Source organism: Myiozetetes cayanensis, unplaced genomic scaffold (genome assembly GCF_022539395.1).
Source record: "Myiozetetes cayanensis isolate MyiCay16 unplaced genomic scaffold, myiCay2020 scf3, whole genome shotgun sequence".
Classification (NCBI taxonomy): Eukaryota; Metazoa; Chordata; class Aves; order Passeriformes; family Tyrannidae; genus Myiozetetes; species Myiozetetes cayanensis.
Window position 1 is genome coordinate 186,163 of NW_026087521.1, and position 24,852 is coordinate 211,014.

Consider the following 24,852-nt stretch of genomic DNA (forward strand, 5'->3'; position numbering starts at 1 on the left):
GGAGTGAGTTCCCTTCTCCCTCAGGGTAAGTAAAAATTCTCTTTTCCCTCAGGATCAGTAAAAATTCCCTTTTCCCTCAAGATAAGTAAAAATTCTCTTCTCCCTCAGGGTAAGTAAAAATTCCTTTTCCCTCAGGATAACCAGAAATTTCCTTCTCCCTCAGGATAACTAAAATTTTCCTTCTCCCTCAGGAGAGGGAGAAGGAATTCCCCTTCTCCATCAGGGTAAGTAAAATTTCCTTTTCCCTCAGGATAACTAGAAATTTCCCTTTCCTTCAGGATGATTAAAATTTTATTTCCCTCAGGATAACCAGGAATCTCCCTCTCCCTCAGAGTAAGTAAAATTTTCCTTCTCCCTCAGGATAACAAAAAATTTCCTTCTCCCTCAGGATAACCTGAAATTTTCTTTTCCCTCAGAATAAGTAAAATTTCCCTTTTCCTTAAGGGTAACTAAAATTTCCTTTCTCCCTCAGGATAATTAAAATTTCCCTTTTCCCTCAGGGTAATTAAAATTTTCCTCTTCCTTCCAGAAAATTAGGAATTTCTTCAGGAAAACCAGGAATTTCCTCTCCCTTTATGAAACCCAGGAACCAGCCACTGCCTTGGTAAACCATAAATATCCTCTTCCCTTGGGAAAACTGGGAAGTGATCTCTCCTTCCAGAGAGTAAGATTTGCTTTTCCTCAGAAAAACCAGGATTGGGGCTTTCCCTTGGGAAAACCAGGAGATTCCTTTTCTCTTGGGAAATACAGGAACCAAAGGTTCCTTCTGGAAAAGCAGAAATTAAATTTTCCCTCTGGAAAAGCAGGATCCAGCCTCTCCCTCAGGAAAAGAAGGAACTGCCCTATATTTTAGGAGCAAAGAAATTCCCTTTATCCTTGGGAAAACCAGGAACCAGTTTCTGCCTCGGGGAAAAAAAACTAAAACAAAACAAAAAAAAAACCAAACCAAACAAAACAAAAAAACCCCCACACACCCACAAAACAAAAATGAAAACAAACACAAACAAACAAAACACACAGAAATTTCCTTTTCCACTGAAAAAAAAATGTCTTTTTTCCCACTGGAAAAACAAAGTGAATTTTCCCCGGGAGAAGGAAGTTCTTTTCCCTCAGGAAAAGCAGGAAGGGGCCTCTTCCTCAGGAAAAATTTCCTTTTCCAGCAGGAAAAATGGAACCCAAATTTCCCTCCAGAAAATCCCCTTTTCCTCAGGAAAAATCAGGAACCCGTCTCCTCCCCAGGAAAAACGTGTATTCCTCTTTTTTTTCCCCAGGAAAACCAGGAACCTGCCTCTTCCTCCAGAAAATCCGTAATTCCTCCTTTCCCCTCGGGAGCTGTCAGAAAATGGACCTTCCTTCAGGAAAAGCAGAAATTTCCTTTCCCTTCAAAAAAAACCCGGATTTTTCTTTTCCTTTAGGAAAACCAGAAACTTCCCTTTTCTCCTTGGAAAAACAAGGAAAGAGCCACTCCCTCAGGAAAAACGGGATTCTCCTTTTCCACCTGGAAAAACGGGAATCGGCGTCTCCCTCAGGTAAAACAGGGATTTAATCTGCCCTCGGGAGAATCAGAACGCGGCCTCTCCCTGTGGAAACACAGACATTCCCATTCCCCTCAGGAAAACTAAAATAACCCCTCTTCCTCTTAGGAAAACCAGAAGACCCTTGGAAATCCAGGGATTTCCCTTTCCCTGGGGAAAACACGGGTTTCCCTTCTTTCTTGTGGAAGATTTAACGATTTCCCTCTCCCTCTGGACAACCAGACACCAGCGTCTCCTCCAGGAAGAGCTGGAATTCCCCGTTCCCCGCAAAAAAAAAACCAACCAGGAATTCCCTTTTCCCTCCAGACCCCGGGAGGAATTCCCTTTTCCCTCCAAACCCCGGGAAAAATTCCCTTTTCCCTCCAAACCCCGGGAGGAATTCCCTTTTCCCTCCAAACCACGGGAGGAATTCCCTTTTCCCTCGGGAGAAGCGCGAACTCCCTTCATGCCGCGGGAATCCCAGGATCCCTCAGGGCGGGACCCCCCCGAGTTTCCCCCCTTTTCCCTCATTCCCACCCCACGGGCTCATTCCTGGCTTTTCCAACCCACCCGCGCGCCGCGGTGACGTCACATTCGGGGGCGTGACGTCACCACCGTGGCCCGCGGGAAACGGCCCCTGTCCCGCCCCAACCCGGAAGTGAAGCGCTATTGGTCGGCGCCGGGGGCGGGGCGGTCTCTGATTGGTCGGAGGAGGGGAGGGGCGGGGCCGGCGGAGCGCGGGGTCGAGAGCGGCGGGAGGGGGTGAGTGGGGGGGGCGAGACCATTCTGGGGACACAGGGGGCGGGAGGGGTCCCGGGAATTGGGGGTCTGGGCACTGGGGGGCCGAAAATGGGGGCCTGGGCACTGGGGGCTCCTGGGCACTGGGGGGCTGAAAAGGGGACCTGGGCACTGGGGGTGCTCCTGGGATGAGGGGGCTGGAAAGGGGGCCTGGGCACTGGGGGGCCTGAAAAGGGGGACCTGGGCACTGGGGGGCTGAAAAGGGGACCTGGGCACTGAGGGGGCTGGAAAGGGGGACCTGGGCACTGAGGGGGGCTGGAAAGGGGGTCTGGGCACTGGGGGGCTGAAAAGGGGGACCTGGGCACTGAGGGGGCTGGAAAGGGGGTCTGGGCACTGGGGAGGCTGAAAAGGGGGCCTGGGCACTGGGGGGCTCCTGGGCGGTGCGGAAGCCTTGGGAGTGGAGGGGGTATCAGGGATTGGGGAGACTTGGAAATGGGGGGCGCTTGGGATTGAGGGGGCGGGCAGGGAGGGGGTAAAGGCGCTCCCTTGGCACTGGGGGGACCCTTGGCGTTGGGGAGGGTCTTGCGAGTGGGAGGGGGCGAGCAGGGGGCCCTTGGCTGAGAAGGGGTTGGAAAAGGCGGGCCCTTGGCATGAGGGGGGCACGGGAGGGAGCCTTGGGAATGGGGGACATTGGGGAACCCTTGGAATTGGGGGGCACAGGGGGGTCTTAGCTGAGAAGGGGTTAGAAAAGGGGGTCCCTTGGCACTGGGGGGGAGCCTTGGAAATGGGGGGCTTTTAGGAATGGGGGACCCTTGGCATTGGGGGGAGGGCAAGCAGGGGGAGCCTTGGCTGAGAGAGGGTTAGAAAAGGGTTTAGGGGGGGCCTTGGGAATAGGGGATTGGAATTGGGGGGACCCTTGGCATTGAGGGGGCCTTGGGAATTGGGATTGGAATTGGGGGACCCTTGGCATTGAGGGGACCTTGGGAATGGGGGGTATTGGAATTGTGGGGGACCCTTGGCATTGAGGGGACCTTGGGAATGGGGGGGCTTGGCATGGGAGGACTTGGGAATGAAGAGACCTTTGGAACTTGAGGGGGGAACTTTGGAAATGGGGGCAGCAGGTCTGGGATATGGGGGGGTCTGGATCTGGGGGGGCTGCTCTGGGGATCTCTCCGTGTGGGTGCCATGGGATCGGTGCATCCGTGTGGGGAAGGGCTTTGGGAACAACGTGCTGGGAAGGGATGGGGAGTGGCCCCTGGAGTTTCCCCTGTCCTGATCCCAGCCCCATCCCTTGGCAGCTGGAATGTGTCCTGGCTGACATTCCCATGGGATGGAATCCCTGAACCCTGGCAGGGCCCTGCAGCACAACCCTTGTTCAGCACCGGCTGCTGCCACCCACGGAAAACCTGGGGAAAGCGGGAAAAATGGGAGTGCAGGTGAAGCCTGAGCGGGTTGTGTTGCATTGCTGGGCTGGAATCCTCTCCAGTGGGAGGGGTTTTTGTGACCCTGGGCTGGGGGAGCAGAGGTTTTGCCCCAGTCCTACAGCGGATCCGAGGGGTGTCCCACAGCTCCAGCAACAGGCACGGAGCTGGGATCCCAAATCTGACCCTGGTCATGACCTTGTGCTTAAAAGAATTGAGGCCCTTCAGTGATTTGTGCTGTTTAATCCAAAAAAATTTCCACTATCGAGCGAGAAATCCCATTTTTAAGTAAAAGTCTCAGAATCCTTTAGGTTGGAAAAGATCCTTAAGATCACCGAGTCCAACCATTCCCTCAGTCCTGCACTAAAAGATGTCCCTAAATCCCCCGGGAATGGCTTGGGCTGCTGCTTCTGGCCTCATTTTCCACCCTTTGAGGAAAAATGAGAGTGAGAAAAGAGCCCCCCTGGGGAGCCCGGTGTGGTTTTAGTGCTGAGTTGAGGTGGCTGAAAAGGAGGAAGCAGCACAATCATGGGGTGATTCGGGGTGGAAAAACCCCCCCAAAATCCTCAAATCCACCCATCATCCCAAGGGATGAACCAGCTGATCCTTGGATCCTGCTGGAGGAGGTCAGTGGATCCATCTGGGACTGTTCTAAATGAGTTAAATATAAGTTAATTAATTAAAGGAAGCGAAAGTGAAACCACGTGGGCGGAGTCAGGAGGGAGCTCATCCCGTGCTGTGGGTTTGGAAGAAGGAATTGGAGTTATTTGTGCTTTATTTCAAGTAAGGTTTTACTGTTTTATTCAGGTAAACTCTCAAGAGAGTTTTGTGCTGTTCCCTGAGTGGAAGTGGGTTGTGTTTCCTCCCTGAGGGAGGATCCCAGCTTGGATTTGGGGTCTCTCCCATGGGGTTCAGCGTCCTTGGAGATGCGGGGGATACGCTGCATTTACACGGGTGCTGTGGCTGTTTCCTCCGTGCTGTGTTGGAGGGAAAGCTGGAAAATGTGGAAGGATTCTGGATTTTTTGTGGTCTGCCTGTTCCAAAGAGTGTGAGGAGCAGGGACAGGGGTGAAATCCATGTTGGGGTGACTGCAGATAGAATCATGGAATCCTGGGAGGGTTTAGGTTGGAAGGGAGCTTAAAGATCATCCAGATCCAATCCCAGCACCTTCCACTGTCCCAGGCTGCTCCAGCCTGGCCTTGGACACTCCCAGGGATCCAGGGGCAGCCACAGCTCCTCTGGGAAATCCAGTCCAGCCCCTCCCCACCCTCCCAGCCAGGAACTCCCTCCCACTATCCAACCTAAACCCACCCTCTGTCAGTTTAGACCCATTCCATGTTATCCTATCATTCCAGGCCCTGTTTATCCAGGGAACCCCCCCTGAAACACCGGGGGGGGGCCTCTAAAGTTCCTGAGGGGGGAAGTGCTTTTGTCCCCGTGCTGCCCCCCTGCACTGTCACTGCTGCTCCCCAACACTTGCATGTGGGGTTTTCCCTCTCTGTGCGTGTCCGAAGGGATGAAGCCCTCCAGGAAGAGGCACCTCACGGCCCCCGAGTGCGCTGCCCTGGCCCGGAGCTCGACCGCCCTCACACAGCCCCTGAGCCAGAGCCGGGCGAGAGGAGACGGCAACAGGGGCCTGCATCCCACCCAGCCACGGAGAGCCCACAGAGGTGCGTTGGGTTGGGAATGCTCTGCGCTGCAGTCAGGCTGGGACAGCTGGGAATGTCCATCCTGGAGAAGGGAAGGCTCCAGGGAGACCTGAGAGCCCCTTGCAGGGCCTAAAGGGGCTCCAGGAGAGCTGGAGAGGGACTGGGGACAAGGGATGGAGGGACAGGACACTGGGAATGGCTTCCCAGAGCCAGAGGGCAGGGATAGGTGGGATATTGGGAAGGAATTGCTGGCTGGGAGGGTGGGGAGGGGCTGGACTGGATTTCCCAGAGAAGCTGTGGCTGTCCCTGGATCCCTGGGAGTGTCCAAGGCCAGGCTGGAGCAACCTGGGCCAGTGGAAGGTGTTGGGGTTGGAACTGTGGATGATCTTCAAGGTCCTTCCCAACCAAACCCTTCCATAATTCCGTGAAAAAGAGTTCCTTTGGCTACTTCCCTCCTGTTGTGTGCACAGCCTCAGGTGTCCCTGCTAGCTCAGGTTTCCATGGAATTCACTCCCGCTCTTCCTCCCTGGGCAGGACAAGGCCAGCAGATGAACATCCTGGATTTCTTTGGGAGATCCCAGAAGCAACAAGCAGGTGCTGGTGGGACGAAGAACTGTGGGACCAAAGAGGAGCCGGGGGATCCCCTTCTCCCCGGCGCTGATGATTCCTTCAGCAGCCACACGGACATCAGCAGCGACTGCTCCGTGCTCCTGGAGGAGGAGGACTCGGTGCCAGCTCCCAGGGGGAGCTCCAGGAAGCGGCCCCGCGCCGCTGCAGCCTCAGGAACCCCCAACCCTGAGCGGGATTTGTGGGGGGAGCCTGAGGAGGAGCTGCTGGTTCCTCCAGAGCTCAGCCAGGTCAAGCCGGAACCAGAGGATGTGGAGGTGGAGCCAGTCCCTGATTCACACTACGGGCTCCTGGGCACTCGGAGCTGGGAGGAGCCCCAGGGCAGTCTGGATGAGCTGCCTGTCGAAGTCCTCAGGAACATCTTTGCCTTCCTGCCCGTGACTGATCTGTACCAGAGCCTGAGCCTGGTGTGTCGCTGCTGGAGGGACATAGTCAGGGATCCACTGGTAAGGAATTCCCTGGGATTCATTCCAGCCTGTCCCTTCTCCTGCTCTGTCCTGTCCTGCTGTGGCTCCTCCCAACCATCCATGCTCTGTGTGTGTCTCTTTGTTCCTTTAAATCCCTTTTTTCACTCCTATTTTATTGGCTCTTCTGTCATTTTTTGGTCTCCTGGACCATCTTCAGGTGTCAGTCTGGATCCAGAGATCAACGTTGGGGCAACGCCCCTTTTTACATTCTTCCCCTCCATGGAAAAGGAGCATCCTGTGAGGCTCCACAAAATCCCACTCCACTCTTTTCCTTGTGGCCTTGCAGGGAATTCCTGCTGGAAGACTGGGAAGTGTGTTCTCATGGCTGGTGTTAGGTCACTGTCCTCCAGCCTCTGCAGTGTCTGTTGTGGCCAGGTGGGTGTAGAGGAAAGGCCTTGAGCTCTGTTTTTATGGAGTTGGGTTCATCTGAAGTCCAGATAAAGTTGGGAGCCCGTTTTGGCAGGAGGGAGGATCCCACCTGAGGTGTCTCCGAGACAGCTCTCCACTCACTGTTCACCCTGGAATTACCCAGCTTGGACCAGGAGGCTCCTCAGCCTGAGGTGGGAGTGGTGGAGACTGATGTCAGCCCAGACTCTGGTGGAGATCCAGAGTCCTCCTTCGTGCCATTCCCACGAATTTGGACGGGAATGGGCACAGCGCGGGAGGTGTCCTGCTCTGTCAGTCATCAGCCTTGGCAGAGACTGAACCAGTTAATGATTTACACCTTCTGGGAGCACCAAAAGGCTTTGGCAAACTGCAGAGAGGCAGCTGCTCCCCCAGCAAAGCCCCCCCTCCCCGGGTGCTGCCCAGGGACCGTCTGGAGGGATGAGTGGGTGCCGCTGTCCGGCTCTCCGGGCTGCAGGCGCCTGCCTGGGGCTGCCAGCTGGATTTCCAGGGAAGGGGAGAGCCTGGGAAGGGGCAGGTCCTGCCAGGCAGGAGAATCCCTTTTCTCGTGCCTGTGTCCTCATCCAGCCCAGGCTGTGCATCTGCAGTGCTGGAGCAGGGTGATGCACAGCAGGCAGCTGTCTCTGGAGATGGGACACCACCCAAGGGCCACAGCAACCCCCTGTGGCTCCAGGCCGGGCCAGAGGGGCTGCAGAGCAGCCAGGCAGGAAGGGAGCTGGGAGCTGGGATGGCCAGGAGGCTGAACAGGAGCCAGAGGGGGCCCAGGGGGCCAAGAAGGCCGATGGCTCGTGGCCTGGCTCAGGAGCAGTGTGGCAGCAGGAGCAGGGCAGGGACTGTGCCCCTGTGCTGGGACCTGGGGAGGCCACCCCTGGAGTGCTATGTCCTTCCACCCTTATCCTTCCTTTCCCTTCCTCTCCCTCGTGCATTTTCCCTAAAGCTCATCTTTGCACCGTGTTGCTGTGGGTGAGAGACACAGATGGTACCACCCAGAATGGACACACACATTTACCTTTGAAGCAAAATTGTGCCCAAAGAAACCCTCCACATCTGTGTTTACAAACAGAGATTGTTCAGTGTCCTTTCACTCTGATCCACCCCAGGGGATTTATTAATCAGAGCCTGGGGCAGGTCACAGCAAGTGTGTGGGCTGAGTGAGGAGCTGGAGAGACACATGGAAAATGTGCCTGAAATCCTCTCCCAGATCTGCTCTTCGCTCCCCAACACAGCCCAAAATGCAGAGTCCTCCCTGTTTTTTCCTGGAGAAGTCCAAGCAGGAGCTGTGGGGGGAGGGCAGGGCTTCAGGGACACAGGGGTTTTTAAGCACTCAGACCCTGCTTGGGGCTGAGCTGGGCAATGGGGCTGAAAATATCCCCCTTTTTTCTCATGCTTTGATATTTCAAACTGCACCAGCATCACCCTGTTCCCATCCTTCCAGGAAAAAACAGCTTTTTATGGCCATATTTCCAGCCTTTGAGCCTTTCTTTCCTGAGTTTTCTCTCTCCTTCCCAATCTCCTGTCAGGTATCTGTCCCCACCAAGCTGCTTTTTGAACTCCAGGTCTTTGGAAATCAGCTTTTTTGGGGGCTTATTTGCCACCAGAAACCTGTTTGGCAATGCTGTGAGGTGAAAGCCAGTGGGTTTGTGCTTCCCACTGCAGTTCATTCCTTGGAAAAAGCTGTACCACCAGTACCTGCTGAGGGAGGAGTCAGCCCTGCGCAGAGTGGAGCAGATCCTGCAGGATTTCTCCATCACAGAGGAGCAGGAAGGATGTGTCTTGGGGCTGGTCACGTGAGTCCAATTCACCTGGAGAGCCCCAGGCCTCCCTTGCTTTGGGGCTCCTCCCATCTTATCCCAGGGATCACCAGGAGAGGGGTGGGTTTGTCTCCCAAAGGGGCAGGAGCTGTGCAGGAAAATGAGGGAGGGGGAATTATTGTAGTGGTAAAAAAATCACTGATGGGGTTCTGGAAAATGGGGAAAAAGCTGTCCCTTTTCCTGTTCTGTCCTTGATAAAACCAAGGGCTTTGCTCAGATCTCTGTGGTCCAGAGGCCAATTTTATGTAGCAAATGAGTGTCGAATTAGGAGCAAGGTGGATCTGACCTCTGGAATCATGGAATGCTCTGGGTTGGAAGGGGCCTTGAAGATCATCCAGTTCCAAACCAGGCACACCTTCCACTAGAAGCAGACCTGGAGAGAGCCAGAAGGAACTTGCAGATGAAAGTATTTCAGACCTGGGAGTCACTTGTCTAAATGTCTCCTGGCACTGGAATGGGCTGGAAATTCTGAGTATTTCAGCCGGTGCAGATTTGGGATAACAGCCAGCCAGGCACAGGCAGAGCTGCTGCAGCCTCCCTGGGGTGCTCTGAGGGGAATTGCTGAGCTGGGGACTCTGTTCTCCTGTAACTCCTGTCCTCCCGCACAGGTTGGTGTCGGCCACGCCCGTCAGGGGGAAGGTGGATCCCAGCGTGGTGCTCCGGTGCTTGGGGAGCCACCACCTCTTCTCCAAGGCCCAAGTGTGCGTGGCCAACAAGCTACCCCATCTGCAGAGCAGCACAGGGGTGGGTTTCACGTTTGTTAGGGCTTTATTGAAGCTTTATTTAAACCTCGAGGGTGTTCCTGCATCTAAAGGCTCTCCCTCTGGGGCGTTATTTGAGACCGAGGAGGATTGAACTGTTTGTCATGGAATTCCTGGGGAGTTCTGAGGGTCGAAGCAGTTCACCTGCTCCTAAAGGCTCCAAGCTTTCCTCGCCTTTCCCTGTGCCAGGCTGAGAAGATGTGGGCCATCATTGCAGTCATGGTGCTGTTCTCCGACAGCGTGGGCGACATCCAGAGCCTGCTGGAGTGTGTGAGGAGACCCCGCTCCAACCTGTCGGTGCTGGAGGTGACCGAGGTGCTCTACTGCATCGCCACGCTGCTGTTTGCCATGAGGGACAGGAACATCCCCATCACCAACAGGTGAGGCCATCCCGCTCCGATTCCACGGGCAGGGACACCTCCCACCATCCCGCTGGCTCCAACCCACCCTCGGACACTTCCAGGGATGAGGAGCCCACGGCTCCTCTGGGCACCCTGGGCCAGGCCCTGCCCACCCTCCCAGCCAGCAATTCCTTCCCAATATCCAACCAAACTTCCCTCCTTCTTCTTAATGTGGCTTCCCCCTTGTCCCATCACTCCGTGCCCCTCCCTGACACTGGTTCTTCCTTCACTCCAAGTCCCATGGGATCCTCCTCCCCGTGCTTTGGGATCCATCCTGTGCCTCTTGTTCACCTCGAAGTGCAGGTGAAACCCTTTGGGATCACAGTGAGGATAAAATGAGGATTAAGGACACAGGTAAATTCTTCTGAGGAGAAAACTGGGAAGGAACTGCTCCGGAAAAGGAATTTATAGCCAGGAATTCACTTTGTTTTAATATTAATAATTAATTATCTCATTATCAATCATCTCCCGCAGCTCCCTGAGCGCTCCAGGCCTTCTGTTGGAATTATCCGAGGCATTGGTGGTGTTTTACGAGATTTCCTTTGTTGTTTGTGGATTTCCAGTGGCAGTTTCTGTTTTTTCCTCTCTCCCAGGATCCATTACAACGTTTTCTACTGCTTGTACCTGATGGAGAATTCCTCTGTGACCGCTGCGAATGTGGAAGAGGACACGCTGGCCTCGCGCTGCAGGCGGGACTTATGGTCCAGGTAACTCTTTTCCAGGTGATCCAAGGGGTCCTGAGGGAATGCTGGACGCTCCAGGGAAAGGGGAGCAAGTGTTTCATGTTGGGGACAGGTGGGTATGGACTCGTGCAGCTCCTTATCCTGCTTCTTTCCACCTCCACTGCCAGAGGAAAACCAGAATCTGGGGCCCTAAACCTGGAAAAATCGGATTACCAGGCTGAGTTTAAATGCACTGATGGGTCTGTCCTGGATTCATGGAATGGTTTGGGAGGGACATTAAGGATAAACTGATTCCAGACCCTCCCCACCCTCCCAGCCAGCAATTCCTTCCCAATCTCCCATCTGACCCTGCCCTCTGGCACTGGGAAGCCATTCCCTGTGTCCTGTCCCTCCAGGCCTTGTCCCCAGTCCCTCTCCAGCTCTCCTGGAGCCCCTTTAGACCCTGCCAGGGGCTCTCAGGTCTCCCTGGAGCCTTCTCTTCTCCAGGGGAACCCCCCCAGCTGTCCCAGCCTGGCTCCACATCATGGATCAGCAGGACACAGTTCTGTGTGTTCACAGAGTCCAAATCACCCCCAAAATCCCCTCCCCAATCCTCCCTTTCCCTAGGGATGTGGAGCTCTGGAAGGAGGGAAGTCCCTGCTGGAATTTTAACACGTCATTCCTGCAGAAACTCGAAGTTCAGGCAGCCCAGGCAGGGGTTGGCTTGTTGCTGGTGCTCCTGTAGCCCCCAGAAAATGTGGTTTTCCTTTCTGAACACCAGGAAAGAAACAAGGGAGCGGGATCTTGACTCCACGCCTGGTTTCTGGATCCTGCCAGAGAAGTGTTAACACCAACATTTATTTATTTATTTGCTTGCTTGGATATCATTTATATCTTTATTATTTCTTTTCGTCATTATTTTTTATGTTTATGTGGTAGATTTGTGTTTATGTTCATTTTAGATATACAGTGTATAATTATAATTATATATAATTTTTATATCTATGCATAGAGAGAGAGATTAAAAATTATTGATAAATATTAGCATTTTTTGCTGCTTGCTGCCTAGAAAAGAAGGACAACAAGGAGTGAGACACTTCCCTGGCCTCTGGAGATCCAGGCTTGGTTCCCTTTTTGCTGCATTTACCCTGGATTGACTCATTTATTCCTTGTCCTTTCCTATGGAATGGGAATGCAGTGATTCCATCCCCAGCCAGCACAAAGCTGGTTTCCTCCTCAGCGGGTTCGTGCGGGAGGATTTTATTTCTTTTCATTCCTTTTCCCTTGGTTTATTGTTGTGGGTTTTTCCCGTTTTTTCCCAGCTGTGATGAGGTACAACTGACCCACGAGCAGCAGAGGATTCTGAACCACAGGATCCAGCCCGGGCAGATCGTGAAGATCATGGCGTTTGCAGGTGAGAGCCCGGAATGCCACGGGAAAACCACGGGAAGAGCCTCAGTGTGCCCTCCCATCCAGGGCCTCCTGCCCGGGGACAGCACGTTCCGGGGATCCACTCTGGGATAACGGATTGAAGGGGAAAGCCACCCCAAAATGGGAACAAAACCAGCGGGGAGAGGAGCGGGAATGTGTGGGAGAAGAGCCCTGCAGGGCAGGGAGGGTGGAAGAGGAGAGGCTCCAGGTGCTGGGGCAGGGATTCCATGTATCCATGGCAAAAAGGGATCCACACTGGAGCAGCCTGTTCCTGAAGGACTGACCCTGTGGAAAAAGAGATCCACACTGGAACAATTCCTGAAGGATTGACCGTGTGGAAAAAAGGGATCCACACTGGAACAGTTCCTGGAGGACTGACCCTGTGGAAAAAAGGAACCCACACTGGAGCCAATCTGTTTTCCCACCTAAACAATTCCCTGATTCCCTGAAATCAGGAGTGAAGAGGGGAGGGATGAGGAGAAGGTGTTTTAGGCTTTAGCTTTTATTCCTCTTTTCCCTCCGCTGATTTAATCGCCAATAAATCAGATGAATTCCCTCAAGCCAAGCCTGTTTTACCCGTGGTGGGAATTCCTGAGGGATCTCCCCCATCCCTGTCTCAACCCATGAACCTTCCAATCTATTTTCCCTCTTTTTTTAAGCTTTTAGGCTGCAGATTGGAATTTTTCTTAAAGCTGATTTTGCTCCATTAGGCACCAGACGTTCCTGCCATGAGCTTGGGACTCCGGAATCCTCATCTTGTCCTTCCTTCCCTTCTCCAGGCACAGGGAAAACCTCGACCTTGGCCAAGTACACGGAGAAATTCCCGGAGCTGAACTTCCTGTATGTGACTTTCAACAAGGCTGTGGCAGACAAGGGGAGAAGGGTCTTTCCCAGGAATGTCACCTGCAAGACTTTCCACTCCCTGGCGTTTGGGAGCGTCGGGAAGCAGTGAGTAGGGATTTGGGGATTCCCTGGGAAGCAGTGAGCAGGGATTTGGGGATTCCTCAGGGAACAGGAGCATCAGGAAAAGGGGGTTGGGATTAAAACTCCAGGATCTGAAGGGGAGGGAATTATTTCGCCTGCTCCAGGCCGGGCCAGGATGTGGGATTTATGGGCATCCAACTGGATTTTTAGGATCCTTAGGAAAACCCTCATGTCCCTGCTCTGCCACAAGGGGGCTGCCAAAAAACCCCTTGGGTTGGGGTTGAGGGGCCAAGGGGCAGTTCCCAGGGAGATAAAAATCCCCTTGGGAATGGCTTTTTCCACGCTTCCCCATTCCCAAGGTATTTATTTGCAAATAGGTGTTAATTCTAAAGGTATTCCTTGGCAAATGGGTGCACATTTTAAAGATAATTCAGGTTTTAAGATATTCCATTGCAAAGATGTGCAGGTTTTAAAGGTATTTCGTGACAAATTGGTGCAAATCTTAAAGGTGTTTATTTGCAAAGATGTGCAGGTTTTAAAGGTATTTCATTAGAAATATTAGAAATAGGTGCAGATTTTAAAGATATTCAAATTTTGAAGGCATTTCATTGCAAATATGTGCAGATTTTAAAGAGATTCAAATTTTAAAGGTAGTTTGTTGTAAATAGGTGCAGATTTTCAAGATATTCAGATTTAAAGATATTTCATTGCAAGTACGTACAGATTTTAGAGATATTCAGATTTTAAAGGTATTTCATTCCAAATAGGTGCAGATTTTCAAGATAGTTGGATTTTAAAGGCATTCCCTTACAAATAGGTGCAGATTTTCAAGATAGTTGGATTTTAAAGGCATTCCCTTACAAATAGGTGCAGATTTTCAAGATAGTCAGATTTTAACATTATTTCACTGCAAACGTATGCAGATTTTCAAGACACTCCTTTAAAACGTGGGCAGATTTCCGAGGCGCTCCTTTAAAACGTGGGCAGATTTCTGAGCTGCTCCGCTGTGGGGCTGAACAGGGTCACACATGCTGGGTTTGGGAGGGTCGGTGCTCTCCAGAAGCTTTCCCCGTGTTTTAACCCCCTGTTCGTGTTCTCCCCTGTGTCTGGCACAGCTACAAGGAGCGGGGCCGGCTGGCCTTCTCCAAGCTGTCGGTGTTCTCCGTGGCGTCGCTGCTGCGCACTCGCCAGGGCCAGGCGCTCTTCGTCAGGGCCAAGACGGTGTCGCAGACCCTGGAGAGCTTCTTCGCCTCCTCGGACGAGGAGATCTGCGAGGAGCACACGCCCGTCTGGTTCAGGAACACCCACGGGAACATGAGGCTCGTCAGCCCTGAGGAAAAGCGGGTGAGGGGTCGGGATTGGGATCGGGATTGGGACTGGGGTTTGGGGGGGGCTGCGGGCGTGGCTTCTGTTGGAAGGTGCCAGAAGTTTCCCCCGTGCCATGGAGCTGATTCCAGCTGCTCCAGGATGGGATTCCTGCTGCTGGCCAAAGGCTGAGCCGGTCAGGAATGGCAGTAACACGTCTGGGATAACGGATTTAGGGACAGAGGGTTGTGGGGCAGAAGGAATTGCAGCCAGGGCAGAGCGGAGTGGGAAGGTGGGAACAGCAGTGCAGACACCTGGGGGGCAGGAGGAGCTCCAGGAGCCCCTGGGGGAGAACAGGGGGGGCAGCTGAGCCCCTGTGCCTGTGGGGGGGACATTGGGGTGAGAGACCCCCCTGTGCCTGTGGGGGACATTGGGGTGAGAGAGCCCCCTGTGCCTGTGGGGGACATTGGGGTGAGAGACCCCTCTGTGCCTGTGGGGGACATTGGGGTGAGAGACCCTCCTGTGTATGGGGGGGACATTGGGGTGAGAGAGCCCCCTGTGTATGGGGGGGACATTGGGGTGAGAGACCCTCCTGTGCTCATGGGGGAGCTCCTGCAGGATCAGGGGGATGCAGGAAGGAGGCTGTGACCCCAGGGGAGGCCCCAGATGGATCAGGGGGATGCAGGAAGGAGGCTGTGACCCCGGGGGAGGCCCCAGATGGATCAGGGGGTGCAGGAAGGAGGCTGTGACCCCATGGGAGGCCAGGGGAGGAGGGAGAAGGTGGGAGGAAGGAGGGGTGGGGGGAAGGTGTTTTTGGGCCCATTTGATCTCTCCCTGTTGGTGTGATCCCTTTATATTTGATTCATATTTTATTCATATTTGATTTCTATTTTGTTTATATTTTATTTATATTATATTCACATTAGATTTATAGTCTACTTATAGTCTATTTGTAGTCTGTTTGTATTTTGATAATAATAGTATATCAAGATTTTATAAGCACCCAAATAAATATATCATTAATAAATACAAGATAATAAACAAAACATTAAGATTATATTTATACCAGTGCCTGAACAGTGAGGTAGCTATATAATATATACAGAAAATTAACCCCTTTTTAGGTAATTTTAGATCAGAAACCCCAAAAAGGCTTCAGGGAAAATCTGTGCTTGGAATATTTGTCTGCTCAGAGCAATTTATCCAAGTTATCCTGGTGCTTTTTCCCATCTGCAGATCATCGTGGAAGAGGCCAAAGAAATATGGCGCAACATGAAAAAGCTGGATGGAGACGTGGAGAAGAGATACAAGATGACTTGTGATGGTAAAAGGGGATAAAAATGGCAATGCTTGTGTTATAAAAATAGAATAGAGAGCTGTGGTGGGAAAAGAAGGGGATTTGTGTTTTCTACTTCCTGATTTTTCATCCATCCAATTTTATGAAATGAACGAGTTTGGACAAATACGTGGAGAATTTAAGGATACTCCATCACAAATGCGTGCAGATTGGACAGATATTCTGTGTTTAGGTCTGGGAATCAGCTGGAAGTTGCTGCCAGTGTGTCCTTTCCTCTGGTGCCTCGGGATGTGAGCAGACAGTGCCAGAAAACCTGAGAAAAAACACCTTCTGGGCATTTTCTGTGGCTCCGGCACGACCTTCCCGTGGGATGGCCAAGGGACACCGAGCAATGTCTGCGAGCAGCAGGAACTTGGGCAACCTTGCAGGGGTCCTGGGAATTCCAGGCCAGAGGTAGAGCTAGAAACATTTAGGAAAAAAAATGGAATAAAAGGATGTATTTGAAGGACCAGAAACATTAAGAAAAAAAACCACAAAAAACCAAAACAAAATAAAGGGAAAAAGGGATTTATTTTAAGGGTCAGAAACATGGAAAAAAAACCCAACAAAACCCACAAAACAAAAACCAACCAAAAATCCAAGGCAGGCTCTGGGGGGGTTGTGCTGATGGAATTCCCCTCTCCCCCACCCTGCCCTTCCCCTCAGGGTACCTGAAGCTGTGGCAGCTCAGCAGGCCCCAGCTCTCAGGATACGACGCCATCTTCGTGGACGAGGCCCAGGATTGCACTCCAGGTGGGCAGAGCCTTGGCATTCCCAGGGGGATTCTCCTGGGCCTGACTTAGGCCGGGTGTAACGTTAAGGCCCAGCCCTGGCTCCCTGGGCCGTGTCTCTGGGTGACGGGGGCGCCGCTCTCCTGCAGCCATCGTGGACGTGGTGCTGTCGCAGCCGTGCGGGCTCGTCCTGGTGGGGGACCCCCACCAGCAGATCTACACCTTCCGTGGCGCCGTCAACACCCTGCAGGACGTGCCACACACACACGTCTACTACCTGACACAGGTGGGGCTGTTTAATACCTGACACAGGTGGGACTGTCCACTACTGACACAGGTGGGGCTGTGCTTCCCAGGGCGTCCTCAATCCAGGGAAAACACCCCTCGGCATTCCGGGGCAGGGGTCCAAAGGTCCCACCAGGCTGCTCCTGGAAAACCTGGTCGTTCCCAAACAGCTCCCACCAAGCTGCTCCTGGAAATCCTGGTCGTTCCCAAACAACTCCTGCCAAGCTGCAGCGGTTGGTGGGAATTGTATCATTTGGGTTCAGGAATGACCAGATTTTCTAGGAATAGCTTGGTGGGAATTGTATCATTTGGGTTTAGGAATGATCGGGATTTCAAGGAATGGTTTGATGGGAATTGTGTCATTTGTATTTAGGAATGGCCAGGATTTCTAGGAATAGATTTGGGGGGGTGGTTTGGGTGTTTTTCCAGGAGACAAGTTGTCCAGAAGGTTGGTGGGAGTTTTATCATTTTGTTTTAGGAATGGCCAGATTTTCTAGGGATAGCTTGTTGGGAATTGTATCATTTGGGTGTAGGAATGACCACAATTTCAAGGAATGGTTTGATGGGAATTGTATCATTTGGGTGTAGGAATGACCAGGATTTCTGGGAATGGTTTGATGGGAATTGTATCATTTGTGTTTAGGAACGACCAGGATTTCTGGGAATGGTCTGAGGAGCTTTTGGTGCTTTTTCCAAGGGAAGAGAAGTCTGGGAGGCGGGTGGGAATTCTGTCATTCCCCCTATTTGGCAGATTGTAACAAATTCCTCGTCTTTTCCTGCCCTTTCCCGGTTTTTCCACACAGAGTTTCCGGTTTGGCCCCGAAATCGCCTACGTGGGAGCCACAATCCTGGACGTTTGCAAAGGGATCCGCACCAGGACCCTGCTGGGCGGGACCCAACAGGGTGAGTTGTGCTGGAGCCTCTCCCAGCTCGGGGACAGACTCTGCCTCAATTAACTAATTCATCCCTTTGAGCATCCCATAATTAATCCACGTTGGGAACTGATGACAACGGAAACAGGGAATGTCAATGCCAAGCGGAATAAATTAAAGGGAAAAAATTGGATTGTAAAACGTAAATTCGAGTTTACGCTTCGAGTTCGATGTTTAGAAAGTTAATTGAGTTTGTAAAATTCAGTTAGGAAGAAATATTTGCAATAAATAATGTATAAAGTGACTAATCATTCATAATCAATTAAATGAAATTCATTACATTTCATTTCAAAGTGAGATTTTCATTTCAAAGTGAAATTTGAAATGACATTTGAGTTTAGCATAGCTAATAATTAACATATAGTTATACAAAAAAGATTGTTATATAGTTATTATAGTTATTTTCTAAATGAAATTCAGAATTTAACGAGCAGAACTCAATGAAATGTATCAAAGTGATAAACAAACACCCCAGTTAAATCCACATTAAATACAGGAACAAATCCAGAGCTACAACCCCTTTCCCATCCAAAACCACGTTAACCCCATTCCCAAACCTGGAAATCAGTTCAATTAATCAAATCAGGGTACATTTCCCCCTGAAGGAGCACTAGGGAGCTGAGCACTGGTGGTGTGGGGCATTCCTGGGATTCCCGGCAGCTGCTGCGGATCCCTGGGAATGTGGGAAGGTGTGGGAATGTGGGACCATGTGGGACTGTGGGACCGCGTGTGTCTGCAGGTGCCGTGCGGGGCTCCCTGGCCGGGCAGATCGCGCTCCTGTCCCGCAGCAATTCCAGCGTCTTCGACGACGCCATCAAACTCACCTCGAGGGACAGACACATCCCCATCCACCTCATCGGGGTACGTCACAGCGGCCAGCACCCCAATCCACACCCCAAATCCAGCATCCCCAGCACCCCAATCCACACCCCAAATCCAGCATCCCAAACAGCTGAATCCTTCATCCCAAACACCCAAATCCAGCGTCCCAAATCCTTCATCCCAAACACCCAAATCCTTCATCCCAAACACCCAAATCCAGCGTCCCAAATCCAGCATCCCAAACACCCAAATCCTGATACCCCAACATCCCAAATCCAGCATCCCAAACACCCAAATCCTGACAACCCGACATCCCAATCCCAGCATCCCAAATATCCAAATCCCAAACACCCAAATCCATCATCCCAAACACCCAAATCCATCGTCCCAGACACCCAAATCCAGCATTCCTGGCCTTGGCATTGGTGTTCCACAGAAAAGCAGGAATCTGGGAAGGAATTTTGGAACCATCCACCTGGAAATCCGGGCAGGCTCAATCCCATTTTCAGGCTGATTTATCCCGGTTTTATCCGGCTTGAGTGGGAGGGGGCAGGAAAAGAGGGATGGAACAAGTTTCTGGAGGAGCTGGAGGTGGTTCTGGTGCCTTTGGATTTAAAAATCAGCTGGAATCGAGTGTAAAAGCAGGGAAAGAGTAAACATTTTCCATGTTTTCTTGGGAGACAACAGCAGTGATTGAAGCTGGAAACAGCCTTGGGATGTACCAGGGTCATCCCGGATCCCCACCCTGTGTGCCTTGATCCCTCCTCAATCCACCCAGGAAACCCAGGGAAAACTGGGGCCTTTTTTGGGTGAGGGAAATGGGGAGGAGCTCAAAATCCCCAGGAATTGTTTCAGCTGATCTTTGGAATTTTTCGGCCAATATTCCGAATTTTTAACCTTATTTTTCTTTCACCAGAAAGCTGCAAATTAAAAGGAAATAAACCCTTGGAGTGGTGGCTGCCCAAAAATTTGCAGTGCGGAATAAATTAATTATCTTAACCAATAAATAAATAAATAAATTTCTCTTCATCATCTTAATAAATAAATTAATTAATTAATCACGATTTTCTTCCGAGGGAACAAACCCAAGAGAATTTGGAAATGAGGAGTGGGGGGGAGAGGGGAAAAAATACTTCTTGAAAGTAAAAATGCCCCCCAAAAAAAGGAGGTTTTGGGGCTAATAACTCCATTTGTGGGTGTTTTTTAGGGCCTGGCTCGGTTTGGCCTGAGCAAGATTTACGATATCTGGAAACTCAGCCAGCCTGCAGAAATCAGGGAGAGAGGTGAGTACTGGGCTTTTTCAGCTTCCTTTTCCATTGCCTCCTTAAATTCTCCGGGGGAAGAAACTGGTTTGTTTTGGTTTTTTAAATTCACACCCAAGCTCTATATTAATCTATTAATAGATAATTAATTTTAATATAAAAGTTATATATCTAATACAGACAATGTGTATTTATTATTTATAATTATAATTACAAATATTGTTACTATATATTCCTATATATTGATAATTGCTATATTAAAATATTGTTATATATCAATATAATATATTACTAATAACACTAAACCAAAGACATTATAATTAAAATTTCATTAAAATAAAATAACATAAACTCTTATAAATACTATACTCTTTACATTACATTATATTTATTTTATGATAATATAATATTTTGATATGTAATATACACATCTATAATATAAACATATTGTGATAATTATAACAGGTGTGTATTAGATTATAGTATGATGTGGCATATAATGTATGATATAATAATGTATTGTAATATTATAATTTATTTGTTATCATAATACAGTATATTAATAATATTATAGTACTTATCATTAATTTTTTTAATATAATACGATATAAACACAATACACTGTTGTCCCCGTTCCCTGCAGACAACCTGGAGATCAGGGATCCGTTCATCCGGAAGTGGGCGGACACGCAGGGGTTCCCGGGCCTGAAGGAATACGCGGCGCACGTGGATGACCGGGAGCTGCAGGTGAAGATCTCCATCGTCGACAAGTACCGGGAGCGCATCCCCGAGCTGGTGCGGAAGATCGAGGCGTCCCACGTGTACCAGGAGTCCCTGGCAGGTAAATCCAGGGATAAAGGGGCAAATCCACGTCTCCCTTCAGTCCCGAATCCGACTGATCCTGGGAACAGGCGCAGTTTGGGCCGAGTTGGTTTTTCGGGAGCAGGGAGGTTGAACAGGAGCTTTGGGGAATGGATCCCTCTGCTCTGGAACCAGGCTGGGACAGCTGGGAATGTTCATCCTGGAGAAGAGAAGGCTCCAGGGAGACCTGAGAGCCCCTTGCAGGGCCTAAAGGGGCTCCAGGAGAGCTGGAGAGGGACTGGGGACAAGAGATGGAGGGACAGGACACAGGGAATGGCTTCCCAGTGCCAGAGGGCAGGGACAGATGGGAGATTGGGAAGGAATTGCTGGCTGGGAGGGTGGGGAGGGGCTGGACTGGATTTCGCAGAGCATCTGTGGCTGCCCCTGGATCCCTGGGAGTGTCCAAGGCCGGGCTGGAGCAGCCTGGGATGCTGGGAGGTGTCCCTGGGGTTGGACCTGGGTGGTCCTTCAGGTACCTTCACCCCAAAGCATTCCATGGGTTTGTGATTCTGTGGATATTTCAGTTGCCCTGACTGAAATGTGGGGAGGGGACGAAGCAATTGGGTAGGAAATCCCTCAAATAAAGAACATTCCCATTTGGAAACCAGGGCTGGGAAATTCCTCCAGCTCTCAGGAGTCCCGGACAGAGGAGCCTCTGACTCCCGTCTGAGGAGAGATGAAATCAACAGCCATTGAAACCAAATTCAAAACCGCCACCTTTGCTGCCATCCTGATGATTTTCCCTCCTTTCCTCCCTGTTCCCACGTGTGCTGGGCCCAGATTATCTCATAGGGACTGTCCACCAAGCCAAAGGCCTGGAGTTCGACACGGTGCTGGTTGCAGATGATTTTGTGAAGGCCCCGGTTGGGAGCGGCGCTTCCCAGAGGAGAACCAACCTGGCCATCGGTGAGGGAACAGCAACCTGCGGGGCCAGGCTGGGCCGGGAGGGGGAAAACAAAGTGTCCCAGGAAGGGAAGGGGCTGGAGAACTCCTGAGGGAGCTGGGGGGGCTCATCCTGGAGAAAAGGAGGCTCAGGGGGACCTTCTGGCTCTGCAAGTCCCTGCCAGGAGGGGGGAGCCGGGGGGGGTCGGGCTCTGCTCCCAGGGAACAGGGACAGGAGAAGGGGAAACGGCCTCAAGCTGTGCTGGGGAGGGGCAGGTTGGATATTGGGGAAATTCCTTCCTGGAAAGGGCAGTCAGGCCCTGGAACAGGCTGGAGTGCCCACCCTGGGAGGGATTTCCAGTCCCTGTGGATGTGGCACTTGGGGACATGGTCAGGTGTGAGGATGACAGAGCTGGGGATGGTTGGAATCCATGGTCTGAAAGGGCTTTTCCAGCCTTAAGGATTCTCTGATTCCATGGATATTCCTGCCACTGTAGCTGTGTAGCAACAGAGAAGGAGCAGCTCCAGGCTTGGCAAAGCCGCTGCCTTCCTTGGGTTCCTGTTTTTTGGAGTTGCTGGGCTCTCTGCAGGGAGCAGAGGGAATGCAGGCACGGGAATGTCCCCCCGTGCCCAGTCTGCGCTCCACAGGCGGGAGAACATGGAGCTGGGAGCGGCTTCTCCCATGCAGCCCTTCCTGGGCCCTTGGCCAGCCTGGAGGAGGCGTTGGCAGGAGGGCAGAGCTGTTCCTCCCTGCTCCCTCAATCCCTGGCTCCCCTCTGCTCCCTGCCAGGCGCGGTCCCGGAGGATGAGTGGAACCTGCTCTACGTGGCCGTCACACGGGCTAAGAAGTGTCTGCTGCTCTCCAAATCTCTGGAGCACCTCCTGACCTTGGCTGGGGTGAGTGAAACCTTCCCGAGGCAGGAGAAGCCCTTCCTGTGTTCTCCCAGGATCCTGAGTTTCAGGTAGATTTGGGCTGCAATAGCTGAGGTCGAGTTTTTCCCGCGTTTTCTGCTCTGTGCTGGGATTCCAGTGGGAAAACACAGGATTGCAGCAGTTTTTTCCCCCACAGTTCCTGCATTTGGGTGATGTTTTTCCACAGATCCTGAGTCCTTCCCCTGAGATTCCCTCTTCCCTGTCTGCAGGACTGCCAGCTCTTCCCTTATTTCCTTCCTCTTTTCCCATTGGCTTCTCCTTGCCTTTTTTTTGTTTTACCATCAGGAATTTGGGATTTTGTTTCTCTTTGAAAGCCCGCCCTGTTGCAAGTCATTTTCAAGGAATTAAAAAAAAAAAATAATGGAGCAACCTCTTCCAGCACCTCAGCTGCCTCTGAGGGGTGTCATTCCCTTTGTTCCCTGTTTTTTAGGAGCGTTTCCTTCGGGTGGAGCTGATGAGTGAGGCTGCCAAGGACGGAGCATCCCGCGCCTGCTGCGTGTCAGGATGCCCAAACACGTTGGATCCCAGCTCCAGGCTGGTTGTCAGGAAGCTCCCGTTGACTCACGTACGTCTCTTCCCTGGGATTTTGGGATTGGGAGCCTCCAGTCCCTGCTCCGAGCCGGGATCTCACCCCCACCACTCCCCATCCGTGGCACTTCCCAGGGGGGTTCCAGGTTGTGTTCACCTCCCACAGACCCCCTTAGTTCCTGAACTTCTCATCTGAGACACCGTGTGGGCTGAGCTGGAGCCAGTTTGGGGGTTTGGTGGTGTCAGATCCCACACCTGAGCCTGGAGCCTCTGCTGGGTCCGTGGAGCAATCCCTGTGGGATTGGCAGAGCACCCCTGGCCCCAGGACCAGTTGATTTTGGGGCCCTGGTTTGCCTTTGCTCCCACCCTCTGGCTCTGGGGAAGCCTTGTCCAGAGGGTACCACGAAGGCCAAGCTCTGGAGTGACCACGTGGAAAATCTGGGAAGCTCCACGTGCAGGACAAGGGACAGCAGCTGGCTCTGATCCCTCCACAGGGACACGAGGGAACGGCCTCAGTCTGGGCCAGGGGAGCTTTAGGTGGGATACTGGGGAAAACTCCTGCAGGGGAAGGCTTGTACAGTGGTGGATTCCCCATCCCTGGAGGGATTGAACAGCCCTGTGGATGTGGCACCTGGGGACACGGATTAGTGGTGGCCTTGGAAGTGCTGGGGAGTGTTGGACCAGATGTTAAAGAGATCCTTCCAACCCAAACGATTCCATGGGTCCATAAGGGGTTTCCGTGCCTTGGGCACATCCCTGTTCCCTCCCCTGGCTGGGAGGGGCTCGTGGCCCAGGCTGGCAGCGGAGCTGGTGCTCCTGCAGCTCCCTGTTCCCTGACATTCCCGTCTGTCCGTCCCGCAGAGCACCGGCAGCCGCGATCCCGGGGGATTCCTGTGCCCGCCTTGCAGCCGGCAGCGCTTCGGCCCCCTGGCTGCGCTCACCTCCCTGCCAGCGCTCCAGACACAGCCCTGCCAGCCCTAAGGGAGCCCTGCCAGCTTCCCAAAGCCTGCTGGCACATCCCAGCTCGGGAACCAGGCGGGTACCGGAGTGGGGTTTGGATGGATGTTGGAACGGGATTCCAGCCCGGCTCCAGAGGAACCCCACAGGCTCTGGGAGAGCTTCCCTGCAGCTCTGCCTCGCCTTCCAGGAGCTGGGAAGCAGAATATTCCAAAGAACGTGCACTTTAAGGACTGGATCAGCATTAATTTCGGAGCATTATCCCTGTTAGCTCTGGCACAGTGACCAAACTTCTCTGGATATCCCCCCCTCCTCCCTGACGTCAGCCCTGGCTGAAATCCCTCGGATCCACTGGCAGAAGAGGAAAAGCCACCCTGGAAAGCTCCCAGAGGAGCAGTCTATTTCTGGGAAATGGACTTTCCCTGGGCCAGCAACGGGAGGAAATCATTAATCCCTCCCAGGGAAGGAATTCCCCTTCCTTGAGCCAAGGGCTTTCCCAGCCTGTTCCCTTTGCCCAGCACCAGACCATGGGAAGAACTGCTCTGGTTCGGCACAAACTGGAGGGAGCTTTTCATCCCAGAATTCAATTTACAACCAAAAAAAAAAGAAAAGCCTTAAAAACTTCCTTTTTTTCCTCTTCCTCAAGAAGTGCCTCAGCAGCTCTTGGAAATGCCAGTGGGATTTGCTCCGCTGGGCCGCAATTCCAGAGCCTGCGAGCCGGGGAAGAGCGGAACTGGAAGTGCTTTTGGAAGGGATTTGCCCTCGGATCCCGGCCCAGAGCTGGAGGAGGCTCGTGCATTCCATTATTCCCACGGAAGGGCTGACTCCAGGAGCACATTCCCTGCTCCGCTCGCCCTGGGGGCGGGAATTCCCGCTTGGATTGGGATGTGACTGCAAAGCCATCGGAGCAGGAGCCTCCAGAGCTCCCTCCCAGCTGTTTTCCCACCGTCCCACGGGAGGACGAGGCACAGCAGCCAGGGAAGAACATGGAATCCCAGCTCTTGCTTTCCAACCCTTTTCCAGGCATGGGAATTCTGGTGCCTGCCGAGCCCGTGGTGCTGCAGGAAATGGATTTCCTCCCAGTCCAATCCAACCCTTCCCGATCCCGGCCGAGACCCCCAGTCAGTCAATCAATCAACTGCTCGGTGTAATTTTATATAAAATATAGATATTTATACTTAAAAAAGGCACCAGAGCTGCCTGTCCT

At 52.2% G+C, this 24,852-nt stretch overlaps 1 protein-coding gene across 3 annotated transcripts; it reads left to right on the top strand.

Annotated features, from left to right (window-relative positions):
- The first annotated feature begins 1,446 nt into the window (after positions 1-1,446).
- Positions 1,447-24,835, top strand: FBH1 (F-box DNA helicase 1). Of its 3 annotated transcripts, none has more exons than XM_050325451.1 (22): positions 1,447-1,529; positions 3,551-3,688; positions 5,188-5,343; positions 5,857-6,395; positions 8,478-8,608; positions 9,241-9,376; positions 9,583-9,773; positions 10,388-10,501; positions 11,779-11,870; positions 12,667-12,835; positions 13,927-14,155; positions 15,353-15,440; positions 16,119-16,205; positions 16,333-16,469; positions 17,272-17,371; positions 18,140-18,261; positions 19,430-19,505; positions 20,128-20,325; positions 21,126-21,251; positions 22,018-22,124; positions 22,591-22,725; positions 23,550-24,835. In XM_050325451.1, exons 2-22 carry the CDS (start codon positions 3,583-3,585, stop codon positions 23,667-23,669), a joined length of 3,159 nt encoding a protein of 1,052 aa, XP_050181408.1. In that variant the 5' UTR covers positions 1,447-1,529; positions 3,551-3,582; the 3' UTR covers positions 23,670-24,835. The 3 variants fall into 3 exon arrangements, with proteins under 3 accessions (XP_050181408.1, XP_050181409.1, XP_050181410.1); XM_050325452.1 differs by lacking the exon at positions 1,447-1,529 and adding an exon at positions 2,253-2,276; XM_050325453.1 differs by lacking the exon at positions 1,447-1,529 and adding an exon at positions 4,359-4,456 and having other exon boundaries at positions 3,425-3,688.
- The last annotated feature ends 17 nt before the right edge of the window (positions 24,836-24,852 follow it).

What these genes read in the sequence shown, in the direction of transcription:
- FBH1 (XM_050325451.1), top strand. Translation starts at nt 3,583, where the DNA reads ATGGAATCCCTGAACCCTGGCAGGGCCCTGCAGCACAACCCTTGTTCA. An exon ending in GAAGATCATGGCGTTTGCAG is followed by an intron (nt 11,871 to 12,666) that starts GTGAGAGCCCGG and finishes TCCCTTCTCCAG; the next exon opens with GCACAGGGAAAACCTCGACC. An exon ending in TGCAGAAATCAGGGAGAGAG is followed by an intron (nt 19,506 to 20,127) that starts GTGAGTACTGGG and finishes CGTTCCCTGCAG; the next exon opens with ACAACCTGGAGATCAGGGAT.